Consider the following 16738-nt stretch of genomic DNA (forward strand, 5'->3'; position numbering starts at 1 on the left):
TTACATTTATGAATTTTATATTACAATTTTTATGATTAAACTACCCCTCAAAGGCATGTTATATTTTAAGGTATTTGATTTGACTATAAACTCTACCATCATAAAAGTTTCATTTAAATCCTAGAACAGTAAACCCGATGTTCTTCTTGTTAGTAATAGCAATAAGCGCATACAATGATAAAAGCATGATAATGTATTAATTTTGTTTTCATTACCTTCATGATGTTCTCAGCAGTGGTGTCAAGCTAATATTTGTTTTGCCGGAACGCTAAAATTAAAAAACCGGTTCAAAAACCGGTTCTCATGTTTATTCCGGTTCCTTTCGAAAATGTAAGAAACAAAAATCATTACAAAACCCATTTTATGTTCATATATGTATGTTTATTACAATAATAGAAACTTCTAATAAAAATTAGTTACATTATAATTTATAAAATTCACTTATTAAATCACTTTCTGTATATAGCGATTCTTTTTCAATTTTTTTTTTGCCGGAACGACGCTCCGGCGCGTTCTGGCGCTTTCCGGCCCGATAACACCACTGATTCTCAGTATCTAATCAGTATTTATATACTGATTTATCAGAATAAATCCAAAATTTTGCAAAAGTTTGCTGCATTTTTAGTTTGCTAAATGTAAGTATTCTTGCCATTGGCATTATTCACATCAGTCTGCTAAACAAGCAAGTTTTCTCTCTTTGAATGATATTTAAAACACAACCCTCATTTTGCTTTTATATTGGGCATTTTGTTCGTTTATTTATTGTAGTAATTTCTCTCCTGGTATTTGAAACACAACCTAAATTCTTCATATACTCAAATTATCAAGGCCGTACAAACAACAACTTCATTGTTCTAATATTTGGATCCGTTCCACATTTTCCAAACGCTCTAATCTTATCTGTACACGTAATATTTATCATGTATCTCTCAATCCATTCATCCAAACATGTTGCACATCTAATAATTGTCACAATTCAACGGTATCTGGCGGGAAGCTAACGGACTGTACAGCCGGGGAGTTACGGATATGTTCTGTTCCTGAATTGAAATGATAATCGCGTCGTTCATAACGTCCTGCGCGGCCAACGAAACGTTGAAATCCCAGGCCAGTCGCTAGTAATAAATAATCGCACAACAATACGGACCGAGAACTGACAGCTTGTTATCGTTCTCTGGCGGTTGAGAGAGAGTCGAGAACGTTTTGACTTGGGGCCGGTACGGAAACATAACAGGAAACAATTTCTAATTTAAATTTGGGTCAATCTTCCAAAAGATAGGTCCTTTATGTTTGGCACAAAACACTGATATACATAAAGTCTAAAGCTGTCGTTAATCGGAAATTTAATCTAAAACCCTACATCGCTTACTTTACGTTTTTCTACTGAATTTATATTTTGTGTATTTTATTTTATATACAGGATGTCCCAGACCTTAAGGTTAAGTCAAAACAAGGTGATAGTATTGTCCTAAACTCTCCTGAAATAAACAATATAAAAAAATATATCTCAAGTTGTGTCGATACTATGAGCTTTTAAGTACAACCTAGAGCTCTGGTAAAATTATGACCATTTTTGGGTGATGTGGTTGATTTTTATCAATTTTGTTTACTTAAACTTTGTAACCGTAACCGTGAAAAACATTTTCAGGACCACAGCAAAAAAAATACAAGTTTTCAGAAATTAAGACTTTGTTGAATGATGAATTTAAAATTTTTGAAATCGGTCGACTTTGCAGGGACCTCCTTTAAAAATGTACTAATGTGTGTCGGCAAGTTTCATCAAAAGTTGAGAAAATGAGAAAAAAATAAGGATTAAATATTGAGGAAAGTGATAACTTTGATAATTTAATTATTATAAAATTTCGAGTAAAAAATATAAATTAAAATATCGACACAAAATTTATATTTTTGATTTTTTGGTTTATTTATACAGAATATAATGATGAAGAGTAACATAAATAAAAATATTTAACAAAAATAATACGCTAGTATTTTTATTTATTAATGTTTCTCTCGATCATTACAGTGTGTTTATTCACATGATTGTCTTAAATTTTTACAATTTAATCCGAAATATAAGTTTAGATTTCAGATATCCCAGACTTGCATCAATTTGATGAATTTTCTTATATTTGCATGCTGCAAACTTACCGAATATATCTGATTCATTTCATGAACTCATTATGTGTGTGTGTTTTTTTTTAAATTTTATTTTAAACTCATAATAAAATCTGACAGTATGTACATAAAATAACAAAATTAATTTGTTTGAAGGCTTTCTTTAAATCTATAGTCTTTCGATGCAAATCGTTTGTTTCAATTTACTCACGTGGAAAAGAAACTTCATTCTAACGACTTAAATAATATCGCAAAACACTTTTTGCCATAAAAATAAAAGCAATATTAAATCATGCCTAAATAATTGCAAAACAAAGCGTATTCCTAATATTTGAATTATTTTGTGATCGATTTCACTTCATCAAATCTATATATAAATATTAATCATTTCCTTATTGTTATTTATTGCAAGTATTAAAAACCAATTCAAAAATAATACTTCTTAAACTTATCTTCAACATATATTGAAATATTAGACTTTTTTGCTCATATTTAACTTTCAATACAAGTTATACTATAATTTACTTCTATTTAATCAATTAATCCAATTTTTAACGAAAATAAATCCCAGCCTTCCCATTACTATATGTTCGTATCTACTACTAGCAGAGGATCATGTTGCAACTTATACGCCTTTATAATACACAACATATAATACAAGCGTCCATACAAATCCAGATGAATGTTGTGGGAAAATAATGGCCCTATTATGGAAACAGACTTTAAATGTTTTTTGCAACGGCACTGTTATCTGTTATGTGTATTCGCTTAAAGTCTATAGTTTTATCTATATAAAGCTCTCCTATACAAAAGCGGCATTTGAAATTGTTTCTTTATAATAAAAAAAAACGTACCTATCCTATAATAGGCAATATTAAATTAAATTTACAAAATATAAATAAAAGTACTTGATAATGCTTATGTAAGCTTATGCAATGATAATGTAATAATTAAACAAAGAAAAAATCTGTATTTAATCAAATTGTATACGGTTTAATTATTTATGCCATTGTTGAAAATTAAATTATACGTCTCTTATGGTTATTTATTTCATATATTTGTGGTAATAAAACGTTTATTTAACCTAATATCGACACCGATAGTTTTATATAAATAAAAGCTCTACAATTCAAACTTTTTAAAATAATTCAAAATTTATTTAAATTTAATTTTAAAAAACTTAAAAAACATTCATTTATCTTGATTTTAGTTACTAACAACTAATGTTTTTGATAGATAATAATTTATAATAAACAAGAGTTTTTAAATATTTATAATTTAAATAAAGTTTGATCAGTATTCATTCTTTTGTTAGTATAACTATGACAATTTAAGGTGTGAATTAAATATAATGTATATGGATTTAAAATTACCTCATGCCATTATACTTGTTTCTCTATGCCTCATGACTCTTAAGGAAGAGAAATACCTCAAGTTCTCTTAAGGTCAAACGAACAATATATTTTTGCTGAATTCTTCTATTGTATCCGACTCTTTAACTTTAAGCACCTTATTAAGCGACTTTAAGCATAAAATACTTTGAGCACTTAGAATTTTTTACTATACGTAAGTCTTTCAGATAATTTGGACAAGCCCTTAAAACATGTTGCTCATTACCTATACCTAATTGCAAAACCCGTGCATAATAAATTTCCGATATTTTTCTCCTATTTATTTTGTTACCTATAAAGAAACTCGCAGAAACTCCAGTTTACTATAACGACATTAATTCGGTAAAAGTTTTGATCACGGTCCAGTCGCTCCGAATGGTCCAAAACGTTCACCGTGTCCTCTTCATCTACAAGAATCACGCCCATGAGCTTACGTTTACGGCCAAGTTGAGCTTTATTTATCACCGGACAAGTACATAGACTGTCATTGCAGACCCTCGGCAGGATTTGCTTGACTAGGCTGGTTTCGTCTACACTTCGGATTTTTCTGAATTAGTAATTATCGAAGCGAAAACTTGTTAATTGATTGATGAAAACTGAAAATAGTGATGTCGATCTTTCATATTATTAGTTTTCTGATCAAATGTTATATGAATCAATCTATAGCAAAAATTGAAGTCATATGGTAATATTAAAAAAATCAGGTTCTTAAATAACCAAACACCTTAAATTGATATAAAGGGTTCACTATATAACTTTTTTTTGATAATGTTATAAAAAAACTACTGCAAATTGAATTTTTTTATTTGATAGTACGATCCTCCGGGTAATAATGAATAATACTTTTTCTCAAATGGCAATTATTAAATTAATTTTTATTAATAACAAAAAACAACTTCATTCAAAAAACGTTAGATTACGGATCCTTTACTATTGTATAATAAATATATATAATTTGATATCGTATCATTGCATCGTCATTTCTTAATTCCATATATTGTAGATATTAACGCCTTAATTTTGATTTTTTTATTTTACCACATCATAGTGGTGCCATCATAATATGAATAAAATTGATTTTTAGTAATAATAACAATCGATCGCAACTGCCATTAAAACTAGTTTTTTTGTTAACTGAAATTATTATGTTAAAACGATAGCTCTATATTAACATAGATCATGTTTATAGTAATCAGAATAAACAACTTTATTAACTAGATACGATCAGTTTGATAATTAGTTTGTGTTATAGATGTATAATTGTTGATAATGCTTTGTATTATATTACTGCAATAATTAGTTTGATTATGTTATTATACTAACAAACTTACTTAATGCCCAATTAAGTATTAAATATGATATATTGCACATAATTTTTTACTTAAATTGAATTTATAGTAGTTAACTTTTAATTAAATATTTCAACATTAAACTATCAAAGTTTTTATATCAGGTCTGTATAATTGTTATATTTTAAAACAAATATTATTCAAGTATATTCAAATTTTAAAAATAATTTCTGATAAGAATAACATTTTTACATAAATATAACAGATAAGTAATAATAATTTTACTCTTTTTAATAATATTACGTTTAATTATTTGATCTAGTTTGCATAATTTATTTTATATATTTCACATAATTATTGACAATAAAATGGTTTGATGTTAATTGTAATAATCATTACAATTTTCGTTTCAAGTCATTCTGAATCTAATGGGACCAAATTTGGTAAAACTATGTGCGTGTATGTGTATATGTGTGTCCATGTGTGTGTAAGTAGGTTGATTATTGACCTTTTGTCGACGTTTTTTCATAGGATATCTCAAAGAGTTCTAATCTTACCTTTGTAATTGAAAGGAAAAGTGCAACTTTTAACTGTTTCAAACAAAGATAGTGGTTGCGAATCGTATTGATTAGTTTTTGGTAAAAATGGCTATTTTTTCCTAATAAATATTGATTTTTTTTAATGATTCTGATGGAACTTTGTATAACAATAGTTTATTTGGTCTGAAATAAAGTACTAAAATAATATAGACCTACGATAAGCGGTTGAATTATAAAAATTGATCGAAGTTTAGAATTTTGCCTGGTGCAGAAACGAATCTTATCAGAATCTATGCCGAAGCATATGTGAGTTCTGTATTTCATCGATTGCTACTGATTACTGTTTACGGCCACACACGTATCTGGAAGTTTATACAAATTGCTTTAAGGAAAAATTACGCCTCACAACTAGTAGATTTTTTTATACGTTAATTGGACTCAGCAATGTTGTTGCTTTCTTTCGAATAATAATTTTTCTTAAAATTAATCCGTCTTATGTAGACGATACTTTAGATTTAACTACCATACTGTAATATGATAATAGCACTGTATAATTTGCTGGGTATCATTTATTATACCTTGCACTTCGTCCTGGTATGCGAAAACCGTGGAGGTCGAAACGAACTCGTGGAATTGTTTTAATAGGCATTCGTAATTCTGCTCATAACTGTCACTCAAAAGATGAGAATCGTGTACATAGGACGGGATGATGCTGATGAAATGTGTTTCCGTAATACATGGTGAGAATGTAATGATAAAGATGGATCACAATGAAAATTTTGATATGTTTATGACTGGAGTGTGAAATTGTATTTCGAGCTTTGATGAATTGGAAAAGGATACATAACGGCGTGTGGATTATTACAATAATAATGCAAAAGTACTACGTTGTTGTATGTAAAATTTATAAAATGAAAAATTTTATATTTTGTTTAAATATATTATGATATAAGGTAGAGAGTGGGGCTTAATGGTCCGTGGGATCCACCACCAATATCTCAAATAAAAGTGAAGTTAAGAATTTTTTAATAACAATATTTGAAAATAGAATAAAACAGATGTGTAATTAACCATTGCCTAAAATCAATCTATAACCCATGGTCAAAACTGTAACCATAATATTTATATTTTACATTTACTTTAAAATTTAAATTATGATATGGGATCTGTTTGCCCCCTAACTGTCTTATTTTACTCCGCCTATAGGGTGAAAAGGAACAGATGAATTGTAATTGAGCATTAATTGAGAATTTTACTGAACATAGTACGACCGTTGTTTGTTTGATACATGTTATGACTTTTGTGACTTGCCCCACCCTATAAGTAATAAATTGGTATGGTATATTCGAAACTTTTTAAAAGATTACAGAAAACTACTTTTTCAACCAGTTTCAATGTATTCCGGGATATGTACACATTACAGATTTCTTTTAACTTCACGTGGTGTAAGTTATTGTAATCGTCCAAAAATTTAAATTGTAAACGTTCCAGAGTTTTCTGAACATTTTCTCATACCTCAGAATAAATGGATGTGTGTCTGTGTGTATATGCGGAGACAATTTTTCGTCGACGATTTTGGACGATTTGAACAATTAAAAAACTATTGATATTTATTGATAGGGGGATGTGCTGATTAGTTTTTGACAAAGGCAGGTTCATCCTTTTCGGAGATACAGAGCTAAATGAGCTAACTTTCTGCTTGTACTGACGAAACCACTAGTTATATTTTTATATGGAATCCGAAATTCCATATAGCGAAATTTTGTGTTCAAACTACTCTTTTTACGTCATATTTAGATGGTGACAGCATAGTTGTTCTTTCATTATTTAATAAATTTCATTACTAAAATCAATATGATATTGATCATATTACATTATTTGATGCAACAAACTTTTGATCAATACAATACAGGTATAAACTTAAAATGTATTGTTTTTTATATTTATTTTTATCATTATTTTTTTTTAATCAATTTATTCTGCAGTATGTATATAATACAATCCTACAATATGCAATTACTAGGTTCCTTTATTATTCATTAATCATGTGTCAATCACAAGTGAAACAGATTTATTAAAGAAAAACAAGAGATAAAAAAATCAAATTAAAATAAAATTGAGTTAATACCGAATATCATGAATGGCAAAATATCTTTTAATATTTTACTGAGATTTGGTGTTTTTTGTATTTATGCTTTCATAAATGAGTAGAAGTTTATTCCATAGCATTTATACCGTATTTATATCATCAATGGCATTGATACTCTATCATCAGCACTTGTGCATGTATCGATTTATTAAAAAAGGTTAAAAAAACAATTACAATAATTTGTTGTTTCTTTTTATTACAGTAGTGTGATGCTCGTCCATTGAGATGTCCGGCGCTGTGCACCCGACGCCGCTTGCGCGCCGCTGCAGGGCGCTGATCACGCTCTGCGCAGCGCTGTGCCTTGGGAAATACACGTGTCACGGTAAGAAGATATATTAATCTCTCGTAATACCCAATATCTGAGATCATAGAGTATTAATTTTTTATGTGCCTGACCTTTGTCTTTCAATTCGGACATTATTTTATATGTTCGAATATGTACGGGGTGCGGGATTAAGTATTTCATTCAAATGGTACATTCAAAACCAGGAGCAGATGGATGTCGTTATGATATGTCAAGTTAGTGGTGTAATATAAGCTAAGGGTTTTGGTGAGCGCAATTTGGTGTGGAATTGTAGTTTCGTAATTGTCTGTAAGTTTTAGCGGATTTTTTCTAAAAAACAGTGTAGAAGACAATTTCGAAATTTTTAAAATAATTTGAAGTCCGTGATTCTATAACAACGCTATGTTACGGTCCTTTCTTTTTATGAATTGGTAGTAAAAACTGTCAAAGCGCTATGTGCGATCAGGCGTTTAACACATAAAACCTGACTTCACGTATGTGTTATTATGGCATATGCAGAAGGATGCAGTTATAATAAAAAAAAATTTGACGTTTCGGCGTTTTCTAGATTTGGCTTTATGTATAAGATGCCTGATTGCACAGCAAATACATAACATTTTGACAGTTTTTATTACCAACTTATATGAAAGAAAAAGGACGGTAACGTAGCGTTTGCGCAAAAATGCTATGAAATATAGAGTCCATATTATCGGATAATTTGCCCTTAATAATGTATAATATTCTATTGAAATAGTATGATAGAGATTACTGTTTTTTGTTAACAATGTTAATGAACTATCATTTATTTGCACTCGTATCAGCATATTTTTTGAAGTACATATTATGTGCTTAGATACTATTTTATTTAGTACTTGTAATACTGCTTATTTTTAGATACTATTTTCCAAATATGTTTCACGCATATAAAAACTGGATATTTAGGTATTTGAACTCTACAAAAATCTTAATTTAGTATGTTATATTGTGTCGTGTAGATATTATTATATTTCTTCATCAATTTCTTTCAAGATGAGTAATAATTCTTGTATACAGTGTGCAATACGTTGTTTCATTTAGAATAACTCTTCTTTAGTAATAAAAATATATGAAATTAAATTTATATTCACTAGCTAACTAAATGCATACATGAAAACAAATAGCACAGATAAAATTATAACCGTTACCAATATAAATTATAATCGAATGTATTTGATAATAATGAATAATCACTAGTGTGTAAATTGGCTTAATTCAAAATACTGTATTTTATGAATTGTTAATATTAGCAAAATTCAGTAGTTACACATTCATATTTAAAATATTGCACTCATAAATTCAAAGATAATTCAATGACGCAGCCAGCCCACGATTACGCCGCATATGATTCATTATTCGCGTTATTTTATGTATAATTTTGCATAAAATATATTTGACTAGGTCTCGACGTTAACATTACCCTGATACACGCGTTCGTAACGAAATTAACTGCACACGCCGGTAGAATAAACACGCCACTTCATATATCATGCCAGAATTTTTATTTCGACTCGGTTATTTTGTCATTTTTTTCGCACACACATTTCGCCTACCCTCTTTCGCTTGTTAGCCAAGTACTCGGGAACCTGGGCTCGAACGAAATTTGCACATGGTATGGAATATTTTTTCTCGTTATTACTAAAAACGAGTACTATCTAGAAACCACAAAAAAATCCAATTCTCACATGCATCTAACGCACCTGAGTAAAATTTATCATTTTGTCAAAACTTACTTTCTCCAGAAAATCGAAAGGGTATGGACGTGCATTCATAAACAAATGGCCTAACCCTGCTATTTTATTGATTTTGCTTTATTTTATACATAAATTTGAATATACCAATTTTCAACTCCCTAGCTCACCATTTGGCCGAAATATTATTGAACATTGGCCAAAGTGGCCCATTTTTTAATGTCATTTTTTGTCCTAACCAGGACATATATTGATAAACATCGTGGTTCTATTTACACTTCTCTGTGCTAAATTATTTTTAACATATTATTAATTATTATTTAAAAATTATTTGTTAGTGTATAAAAAAGTGAAATTAATTTTCTGTTTTGTATTTTTGGTTAATGAAATTTGTAGCTTGTACTTATTTTTAACATTTCTCGAAAGTCTATCATTGTTATAATGTGTGTTAGATACATAATAAATAATCCCTATCCCCACAAATATAAACAATGTTTTAATTATAAAATAATTGAAATTTTTCGATTATAGGATGAGGATTAATTCATGTTGTTACATTTTCATAAATGCAATAATTATTTTTAATAATTACAATTATTTTTGCATTACCATTCTAATAAAATTTATCTATTTATTACCATTAAATAATCGTCTTTTAGCGTTAAAAGTTGGAGAATATTTTGTATTGGTGTTCATTAAAAAAATACAATAATTATTTTTCATTCATTAACAAATATTTATGTATTGCCATTGTATTAAAATTTGTCTATTCAATGGAATTTTTTATCCTGATAAAAATGTTTTTCATTGAAAATCTAAATCATATACGTACTACTCGTATAATACGAATGAAATTGTGATCGCATCGATCTCTTAGCTACGAAAAAAATAGATTATATAGATAAATGAATTTTGTCTATTCTTCAATATAATTAATGACCTTCTCATAACATTTCGATAATATTTTTTATATAAAGTTCCAAATTTTTTTTATTAATGAAAAATTAATGTTTCAGCCTTTCTAAGTTAAAATAAAGAATATGCATAATTATCATTCATTACAATTTGACATAGATTTAAGAATCCCTGTGTGTATTTTCGTTTTAGAGCTTTTTTCCCAAAGCCCTGGTCTATATTCCACAGACGCGCAGTCCTCATGTCGCTAGCATAAACGTCATAATATAAAATATAGATGAATCTTTTTGTCAGAAGTCCACCGTTCGCAATATATCAAGTTTTCGTAATATGTAATTTATCTTGCAAGTTGCCTCTGCTAAGAAGCCCTTTCGAGGGGGATTCGGTTTGTCAATACGAATTTTATTTTATAAAAAAGAATTGCTTTTTAATGCTATCGACCTAAGAACGGATCGGGAGTTAATCCGATGATTCCAGACATCGTAAACGAAATTCTATGGCCGTTTCAGTTTCGATTGCGCCATTAAGGAACATTGAAACGTGAAAGTTTTTTTTCTTCCATTGTTCAAGCATTATTGCCATAATTCTTAAGTCTATTAGGCCATTATACCTGTTTTATGAATCAATTTAGTGTTGTAATAACAGTTTGGTATGTGATGTTATACAATCGCCTATATACGGGTTTTGAATATAAATTACTTAAGGGTACATCTTTAAGATAATAATTTTTATTTTGTCATAATATTTGTTGTCTTTATTTTATGACTGTATATTTTTGAAACATTTTCAAAAATGAAGATATCAGAAATTTTGTTATTATGTAGGTTTTTTTGTCCTAAAACATATTTTTCTTGTAGAAAATATTAGTGATGATAAAAATTATTTTTAAAACTTTACCGTTCATGGTTGATATTTTCCAAATAAAAAAATTACAGTTTGCAAATATTGAAAATACTTTGTTAAAGTGAAGCCTATTTGATTGCCATGATTCTACTCCATTAACTCCTATATTATTTGAATAATATATTCAAATTCATTAATTTAGGGAATGAAAATGTTTGTCTAAAAAGCTTAAATAATGCATACGTTATTATTATATATATATATATTCTATTACAAAAATCGTTTTTTGACCAATAGTGACAAAAATATTGAAAAAAAAACAATACAGATTTAGTAAATTATTTAAAGAATATTCCTAATATTTAGGTTAAACTGCATTAGATGTTTTGATATATTTAGTGGTTCTGTTATAATTCAATTCTGAAAATTCAAAACGTTGTTAAGAATAATTCTTATTGTTAGTATATACTATTTAGTTTAAATGATTGAATACTTAGTATCAATATACATTTTGATTGAAACCATAATTAATAAGCAAAGTTGGAACATTGTACTAAATTATTTCCAAAAATAGAAAACGATATAAAATAAGAAGTTATTAGAATTAAAATGCTCCAGTTTCTGTCTATGAATAACTGAACAAAAAGTTAGATTTTCACAACAATAATTCCTTTAAATATGATACTGCACAGCGTGCATTTTAGAGTTCCAATTTATAGGAAATTTGCCTGTTGCGTAGATAACTCTCAAACATATTAATATTTAATGCGAAAACTTTCGTCAGTGTATCATCATATTTGATACACGTTTGTTTTGCTTTCGAGATAAATTTATAATGAAACTATAAAGTGATAAGTTTTTTTTTAAATGATTGTTTGATATTAATTACACTGTTTTTGTTAACTTATATTTTACTTTAATGTTCTTATTTCTATTCAATACCGACGTCAGCTCAGGATAATAATAATATTTAGAGACAAAATAAAAATATATATTTTTTTGTTTTATCTCTCGACAAAAATGCTCAATATGATTAAATACTTATAATATACATATTTTGCCAAAATGTAATATAAAAAAATAATTTTTACAATAATCTACTGTACATTTCAAATAAAACTTTATACTAATATATAAACATAGTTTATAGTGTTGTGCACGATTGCTATAATGATTTATCAATTATTATTTATTAGAATAAATAATTTAGTAAAACGTTGGACATTAATAAGTAATAAGTTCTAGTAATTTCTGTCGTCATAAAAATTACACGTGATGAGAAATAGATCAAGTTTAGATTACAGTTCGTCGCTGAATTTACGCACAATTGCGCATTTAAGCATTTTTATACTTACTGAAAATATTTTTTATTGTGCTTAATTCAGAATTTTTGGTTCAATTAATTTTAATAAACGATACATCAGTCAGTTTTCGGCTTTCATGTTCCAAAATGTAGTCTTGGAATCATTTTTTAAAAAAATGGCTAGGTTTCTGCAAACGTCGATGTGTTTTTTGAATATTTTATATAAAAGTTATGTACTCAATATTTTAAAATAACTATTGACTTATTTGCGTTTTTTGCTTCAGTATTCCTATATGAATAATTCAGAAAAAACTTTCACAACGATAATAGCCGGGAACATACAACAGCATCGTGCACATTTGAGTTAGTATTTTTTTCATATAAAACAATACGTTTCTAGTCTATGTCATGGATATTGAAAAAAAACTGCAATTATTAGTTACAATATCAAAATATTTTCTATTCGTTTTTGATATAAAATAATTACTAGTTACGATTATAAAGTTCAATATAATTTACACATTAGTCACGAATGTGTACATATTTTTAATGAATATAGATATGTTTCTATTAATGTAAAAATAATAAAAACAAAGTTTTTCTGAATAGAATGCTCCAGTTTTTGTATATGAATAATTTAGAAAAAACTTTAATTTCCAGAACAATAATTGCCCTGGATATAAAACAGCACAGCATGCATTTTAGAGTTCTACTTTATAGGAAAATTTCCCGTTGCGTAGATAATTCTCAAACACATCAGTAGTTAATGCGAAAACTTTCGCCGCGGTATCATATTTGATACATGTATCTCTTGTTTGCGGGATAAACTTTATCCTCAAACGTGCAGTTTGTTCGGAATATAATTGCGAATTGTTTTATTTTATACGCTGTTAGGAAAAAATTATAATTATATTTCAGCATACAGTTCGACCTAATTTATATTTGCATCGTTAATCATGTTTGTGATGTTAATGCAGTTTAAAATAATAAACGCGATTTGTATTAAATTTATTAAAAGCAGCTTAATTATTATTTCAACGATAAGCTGGACATTTATTATAACGATTGAAATATGTTTGTTTTTCATAATTATTTTATGCAGATAGATGGTAGATTGTAGATAGAGGGTAGATGGTGCTATTCTGCAAATTATGATATAAACATATTTTTTGACAAAATATAAATAATTTATTATCACAATATAAAATAGGAGGAGCATAAAGGTCCAATTTGATTTTAAGCAATTATATTGTGAAAGCCAAACCAATTATTATATCACAACAAATAACATATGACAAACGAGCAATTATCTGACGCGCTCAATACTCATATATGACTAATATTAAAACAGATTGTATTTCTCAAGAGCGGATTTTGCAAATTTTATCAAACTTAGTACACATTAATATTATACTTCACCAAAATTGTGACAAAAATTTGGAGATGGTTCATGCAACAGATTTCGAGATATGCGAGGTTGATGGGTGGCTGGCTTCGCGCTCAATACTAATATATGACCAAAATCAGATTGAATTTTTCAGGAGCGGATTTTGCAAATTTTATCAAACTTGGCACATAATAATATTATACTTGACCACAATTGTGACAAAAATTTTGAATTGGTTCATGCAGCAGCTTTTGAGATATGCGAGGTTGATGCGTGGCTCAATACTAATATATGATTAAAACAGATTTCTCAAATAAACTTCTCAAAAGTGGAGTCTGCAAATTTTATGAAACTTGGCACATGTTATTATTACACTTTACTAAAAGCTAATTTATCATTGTAGAATTGCGTTTTATTTTGCCGCTTTACAAAAATTTGTCATCTTGTCATTTTTACTCCATAGTGTAAATTAAGGCAACTAGATGTTAAACAAGTTCAATGTCTTATTTTTAATTTGATTGAGGTTTTAAGAAATAATGTCTACATCGCAAGAAATAAATTTTTTAAGTGTAGTTTTACAGAGATAATGTATATATATAAATAACCTGGATCTGGTGTTTCGTCAAAAATATCAGCAGAGTTGGAATAACTGTTTCTATAATTTTATATATTATACATATTTTTATAAATTATTTTGTATTGTGTACACTTGTGCCAAGGTAAATGTTTAGTTAATTATTTTTATACTTGTTTAATTTTGTTTTTTTTTTTTAATTTGCTTTACAATATTTGTAGGATTTTGCATTATTTTTTCTGTTCAAAATTCTAAATATTTATGAGTAAAGTTATCCATCATCCTTCAACATTTTTTATTACATTCTATACAAGCTTATCGGAATGAATTTCAATCAACAAAGTTTTCGACATATGCCAGAACGACATGTCTGCCGTACCTGATTGGAAACGTTTGATTTTTCTTTTCGGCGATTTTTACTGTCGGAAATATATCCGGTAACATTTTGTTAAATCAGATTCATGCTTGTTTTCGATTGTAAGATATGTTATTATACTAAAATAAAAAATATAAAAGATATAGAATTAACTTGTTGACTGAAGAATAATTAAAATATCAGTTATACATAACATACATGATAATTCCTAATTCTTTCCTAACTTTCTCAAGTAGATTCAAATACGTTATTAATAATTAGAAAGTTATAATAATTGAGATAACTATTATACACAAACACACACACACACACACACACATATATATATATATATATATACCATTACAAACTATTACCAAAATGATATTTTTTATGACAGGCCGAGATGAGCAATTCATTTATTCATCATATTTCAATAACTGCAAATATAAACACATTTGTCAGTTTGCAAATAAACGTATAAAATATTTCAACTTGTATTCTATGACATTTACCCTTGTCGATGTATATAAATATGCAAGCAACATATTTGTTTTTGTTCTAGTATAGGCAGACTATAAGCCAGAAACATTTTTCCAACTGTTAACTTTTCCCAACCGTAAATGTTAGCTCGAGTTTGAACATAACATAAACAAGTCTAACCGTTTCTATGAAGTTTTTCATATAAAATTCTATGATTATGGACAAAGTTGTTGCGATGGCAACTTGCTGCATATTAAGGCATGGCATCTTCTTCGAGTACTTTTTTTCGACTTTTTACACTCACGAGAAAAACATAACAAATTCTGCAGAAAACTACCGGGAAACAAGTAGCAGTTTAAAACATGATATTTTTGTATTTTTATTTCACGCGAATGTTTTTTGAAAACACTTGTGAATGTTACGGCGAGCACCGCATAAACATGAGCTTATGTCTTTGAAAATATGTAAAATGTCTTTTGTAGAATATTTTATAGATTTTATTGCTAGGTAACATTATGGGACATTCGAGATCACAGTTCAATTTTCAGAAAGTAACTTCAAATTGTAAGTTTAAAAGCAAATATTTCTTAAAAAATTATTAATTTTTTTTTTGCTTTTGATAAATTTAATTAATACACGAATATTGATAGTTATTTTACAAAAAAGATTCTACCGTTCAACCATTCTATCATTAGTTCTGACTGTCCCATACACTACCATCGATAGAAAATATATATATTTAAAAATACAATATGTATTTTGAAACATCAGACATTAATCAGATAAGACGAATAAATTTATAATCAATTAATAATATTAATTATGCTTGTGAATGTTTTGGATGACGCACGGAAAAATATTGTTCGCTCTTCAAGTTTACTCAAGCAATGTTTACATCTTCTAATTCAAAAGATTCGAAAGGATTCATTTTTAAATTATTTATAATTAAACCTATACATTGTGATCACTACAGTAATCCCGCTGTATGATGTAATTCTTCATTTAGCATTTTCAAAATTGTACTAAAAACACTAATATTTTCTATTAATTCTGTATTATATATCATCTTGCATTCACAACATACATAGCCTACTCTTATTGACTAATAAGGATTATTAATTTGTTAGGGAAATTTAAATTCAATTTTATTTTATAATTTGTAGCACAATTAAATCTAAATGATAGCATGCATTGTTATAAATACTTTACAGGCAGTTTTAAGGGGGTATTCTACTGTAGAAGCATGAATTTTGCCCGGTTTTTGAAGCGCTGTATAAAGGAAACAAATAATATTTTTACTATCGATTTTTTTATCATTTGTTTATTGATATTTTATTATTACATAAAAAAATTATTAAAGAAAAAAAATTAGAATTCACAAA

The 16738-nt window shown here is 27.8% G+C and overlaps 1 protein-coding gene across 1 annotated transcript in view; it reads left to right on the top strand.

The window, feature by feature from the left end:
* The first annotated feature begins 7698 nt into the window (after positions 1 to 7698).
* The window catches only part of LOC113382998, a 186768-nt gene continuing 177728 nt past the window's right edge, over positions 7699 to 16738 (top strand). The window contains exon 1 of the mRNA XM_026621257.1: positions 7699 to 7808. Within this exon, the coding sequence (XP_026477042.1) occupies positions 7712 to 7808 (97 nt within the window). The 5' untranslated portion in view covers positions 7699 to 7711. The remainder of the gene's footprint in view (positions 7809 to 16738) is intronic.

This window comes from Ctenocephalides felis, unplaced genomic scaffold (assembly GCF_003426905.1).
Source record: "Ctenocephalides felis isolate EL2017-DRISC unplaced genomic scaffold, ASM342690v1 CF-g0.4_SCAFFOLD_00845, whole genome shotgun sequence".
Classification (NCBI taxonomy): Eukaryota; Metazoa; Arthropoda; class Insecta; order Siphonaptera; family Pulicidae; genus Ctenocephalides; species Ctenocephalides felis.